Consider the following 4,477-nt stretch of genomic DNA (forward strand, 5'->3'; position numbering starts at 1 on the left):
AATAATTTCTTTATTTAAAAAATTTTGAACTATAATTTTTATGCTAAAAAGATATTTTAAAAAGTAATAAAAATTATATCAAATAAAATCTAAATTTAATTCACACAATTTATTTTTTTTTAAATACGACCAATCGTAAATATAAACCCCACTAAAAATCCTGAACGGTCGACCGCCAGCTGGCCTTTTCCTGATTTACTAATTTTTCTGTTGCCGAAGGACTTAGTATAGCGAGGCTGCACTATTTTAATTTATTTGCTGGAATCAAAGACTCATTATTTATAAAGAAAATTTAAAAAAAAAAATTTGTAAGTACGCATTCTATTTATCCGACCGTTCCCCAATTATGAATCCCAGCTTTCACTTTTTCCCATCACAGAAAGAGAAACAGAGCGAGAGAGAAAGATGGCGTCTCCAATCATCTCGCTTCGTCTCGCATTTCTGGTTATCCTCCTGGCAGCGGCGCACGCTCGAAACACTCTACAGAAAGAATCCAGTCAGGATCCCGATCTTGTCACCGCCCTTCCCGGCCAACCGCCGGTGAAATTTCGGCACTACGCCGGGTACATCGGCATTGGGGACCGACAAGCCAAGGCGCTCTTCTACTGGTTTTTTGAGGCCGAGCACCGCCCCAGTGAGAAGCCTCTCGTTCTCTGGCTCAACGGAGGTCAGTATAGATCTTCTTTTTTGCTATTTCTTAATCGTCGGTCTGGATTCGAAAATTCCAATGCCCCTTTCTCTTAATCCCCCACATTTCACGATATAAATCCGTTGAGCGTATCGGAATCCCTAGTTAGTTGAGTAGAGAGGCCGGAGAGCCGGAGAGGGAAGGTCACCGCCAACCGACGGAGGAAGAGCGGAGGATAGCAGAACGCTACACTCTACTCCACTTAAAAAATAGAAACGATTAATTGATATGTTGAAATGGGATTAAAAAATTGTGTCTACTGTCTTAGAGCACGATTTGCATACCTCTTATCTTTTTTTTTATCTCGTTTTTATTGTCACTTCAATTCATCAGTTTTTTTTTTTTGGGATAATCCATCAATATTTTTAAACATTATAATATAAGAAATTCAAAAGCCTAACGTGCTTTGAGTTGCAGACATTTTCTAAAACAGTTTTTGTTTTAATCGACATACACATCCCTAACAGGTTCGTAAAGCTAGCTGGCAACAAATAACCCAGACGGAATTTTTCTTTTTGAAATTTGATATCCTAAGCTATTCTATAGATGCCTGGAAGGCTATTTTTGGTTCGAATGAATTGGATATCACTTAATTTCTTGCTTGGTATGTCTCTATAACTTAATTAATAGTTAATATAATTTATCTCGAAAATACACAGATGAAAAATTTTCAATTGTCTCTGATATTCATCTCTTCATGAAAAAAAAAAATTCAATTTTCTTTAATCAAATAAAAAAATACTTCTTTCCTTGATCACTTCTTAATGAACCAGATTGGGGAAAGTTGATTTCAGTTTATTTCTTTTTTGTATTTTAATTTTGATTTTGTTTTCGTTTCTTTACTTGCAATTCCTTCAAAGTCGATCAAACGGAGCATAATTTCATAGCAACTGTCATTAATTGTGGTAGTAAATGAATTTTCATGGAAACAATTTCCAGGACCAGGATGCTCATCCGTCGCATACGGCGCGGCGCAGGAACTGGGGCCTTTTCTGGTACGGAGTAACGGCCCGAACATTACGCTGAATCCATTCGCCTGGAACAAAGGCAAGCTTTTTCCATTCCCAAAATGTCCCATTCTCTCTTCTTCTTTTTTTTCCTACTTTTCTCTGAGAGCAATTCTGCAACATTATATTTCAGTGGCCAATCTTCTATTTCTTGAAGCTCCAGTTGGTGTCGGCTTCTCCTACACCAACCGATCATCGGATCTTCGCAAACTAGGTGATCGAGTCACCGCCGAGGACTCCTACTCCTTTCTTCTCTCCTGGTTCCGCCGCTTCCCCCGCTTCAAGTCCCACGACTTCTACATCGCTGGGGAGAGCTATGCCGGTAGAAATTAGAAGAAAGTAAAATGCATTTTATGCGAACAAAAATAAGTTCCAAACAGAAATTTAAGATGATTTATATTTTTTTTGGTAAAAGGACATTATGTTCCCCAGCTGGCGGAGAGAATATATGAAGGAAACAAAGCTGCAAAGCAGATCTCATTTATTAATCTCAAGGGATTCATGGTAATTAAATTGCACACTTTAATTGGGCTGGTCAGCCTCCAAGTATTTTGCTTTTTCTTCTCAAAATCACAAAAAAAAAGATGATAATGTGATGGATAGCCGCGCATGCTTCCCCCTTTTCTCTTTCTATCTAATTCCTGTCCATCCGAAAAGAAAATGAAGCCCTTAAATTTCCCTAAAAAAAAAGAGAAAATGATGGAAAAGATTCCTGCTTGCTTAAGAATAATGCGGTGGTGGTGATCATGGCACGTGCAGATAGGGAACGCGGTTCTAAACGACGCGACGGACCAAATGGGGATGGTGGAGTACGCTTGGAGCCACGCCATTATCTCCGACGAGCTCCACGCCATCATTCTCAAGGAGTGCGGCTCCTTCCAGCAGGATGGTGACCGGCCGGCCGGCCCGGGATGCTCTCCAGCCCTGCGAGCTTTTCTCCAAGCCTATTCCGACATCGACATCTACAGCATTTACACGCCGGTCTGCCTCTCATCATTTGACCGTTCTAGCCGCCGGAAGTCTAGACTTGTAGCTGCCCCTCTGCTCTTCTCTCAGCAAGTATGCCGAAATGTATTTGCAATTAGTATTTTAGCTTCAATTTTCACACTAATATCAGCGTTTATTTTTGAATTAATGTATTAGGACCTCTGGCCTGGAATGAGCAGAGTGGCCGCCGGCTATGATCCATGCACGGAGGACTATGTCGAGACATACTTCAACAGGGAAGATGTTCAGAGAGCTTTGCATGCCAATGTCACGCAACTCTCCTACCCGTACTCCTCGTGCAGGTTATTTCACTTATTCTCTTCAAAATTCTATTTAATTTAAAAAATCTGACATTCATAATTATACCCACATGTGTATCACAGTAACTGCCACACTGTTATTTTCATTGATTCGGAGGAATACTGTAAAATGATTCCATCCTAAGACATTTATTTCTCTTTATTGTGCCGCTGAATTCATCCCAGAACCTGCTTTAAGTAAAACATGTTCGCATTCACTATTCCATCTCTAAAACAAAAACCGCTAGTTTTTGAACGAACTAACTCGGCATGGCCGATTCAGCGAGGTGATCGAGAAGTGGAACGACTCGCCGGCCACGGTTCTGCCCGTCCTTCGCCGGCTATTGAACGCCGGCCTCCGCATCTGGGTCTACAGGTAAATAAACTTGTTTCTACAATACATGGTAATGCTGAAATGAATAGTTTTTAATGAAATCAAATACGAGATCTCAGTGGCGACACAGACGGAAGGGTTCCGGTGACATCAACTCGTTACAGCATCAACGAGATGCATCTAAAGGCGAAGCAGGACGAGAGGAAAGGGAAGAAGAAGGAATGGGGTGGGTGGAGAGCTTGGTATCATAAGGAGCAGGTTGCAGGATGGGTAGTGGAATATGAGGAAGGGCTTTCATTGGTGACAGTGAGGGGGGCCGGGCACCAAGTTCCAGTCTTTGCCGCTGCCCGTTCCCTTGCCCTCTTCTCTCACTTCCTCCATGGCCGGACGCTCCCGGCTGACCGCTTCGCCGGGGCCTAAATTGCTTTTGCTTTTGTGACTGACTTCTTTCCTCGTCTTCTTCTCTGTGCTTGCTCTGTAGTGAGGAGTTCTGCTCTGCAAGCTACACCAATTGTTTGGGTATTTCATTTCACAGTTTTATTTTTTGCCATCTTTGATTTTATTTTATTTTTGTATCGATTGATTTGGTTGGTAAGACACCGAGTTGATGTTTGGAGTAGAATTTACGTTTAATGGAATTAATTGATTTCTGATAATTCAGAAGATGGGAGATATCTTTATTTTGTGTTAAGCTCAAAGAAGCAAAGTAAAAAAAAAATTACAAAATAATTTTTTTTTTCATACAATAACATGATAAGGATTGATAACATTCAAATTCAAGTTAATAAAATACAAATATTTGCAAAAACTTCACTGATAATTTAAAGATAATGCTAGAATTTTAAAATAATGATTAACAAACTAGTGTCAATTGATTCAATGCAATAAGATTTGATAAAGTAATATTATTACTGTAAAAATAGAAATATGAGTAATTATCTTGATTTAAATAGTTTTTTTTTCCTTTTTGACCTTGCTCTGATCTCAAAAATATAACTTCTATACTAATAATAACTTCATAAAGTTATTTTTATTTATAAATGTAATCATATCTCTCTTTAATTAGCAATTAATTGAACCCAAATAATTCTCATTTTCTTCTAAAGGAAAATATCTTTAATTCCTTTATTTTCAAATTTTCATTTATTTAAAAAATACTGAT

At 38.9% G+C, this 4,477-nt stretch overlaps 1 protein-coding gene across 1 annotated transcript; it reads left to right on the forward strand.

Moving 5' to 3' along the window:
• The first annotated feature begins 378 nt into the window (after positions 1-378).
• LOC110107673 (serine carboxypeptidase-like 35) lies at positions 379-3,944 on the forward strand. The gene is made up of 8 exons (XM_020837992.2): positions 379-667; positions 1,628-1,735; positions 1,829-2,017; positions 2,111-2,199; positions 2,455-2,754; positions 2,839-2,984; positions 3,265-3,357; positions 3,435-3,944. Exons 1-8 carry the CDS (start codon positions 406-408, stop codon positions 3,733-3,735), a joined length of 1,488 nt encoding a protein of 495 aa, XP_020693651.1. The 5' UTR covers positions 379-405; the 3' UTR covers positions 3,736-3,944.
• The last annotated feature ends 533 nt before the right edge of the window (positions 3,945-4,477 follow it).

The sequence above is a fragment of the Dendrobium catenatum genome, unplaced genomic scaffold, assembly GCF_001605985.2.
Source record: "Dendrobium catenatum unplaced genomic scaffold, ASM160598v2 fragScaff_scaffold_1631, whole genome shotgun sequence".
Taxonomy (NCBI): Eukaryota; Viridiplantae; Streptophyta; class Magnoliopsida; order Asparagales; family Orchidaceae; genus Dendrobium; species Dendrobium catenatum.

Excerpts from the sequence above, each read along its gene's own strand:
- LOC110107673 (XM_020837992.2), top strand. The coding sequence starts at position 406 with ATGGCGTCTCCAATCATCTCGCTTCGTCTCGCATTTCTGGTTATCCTC. Across the intron at positions 2,985-3,264 it reads TACCCGTACTCCTCGTGCAG|CGAGGTGATCGAGAAGTGGA; the intron begins GTTATTTCACTT and ends TGGCCGATTCAG. Across the intron at positions 3,358-3,434 it reads CTCCGCATCTGGGTCTACAG|TGGCGACACAGACGGAAGGG; the intron begins GTAAATAAACTT and ends ACGAGATCTCAG.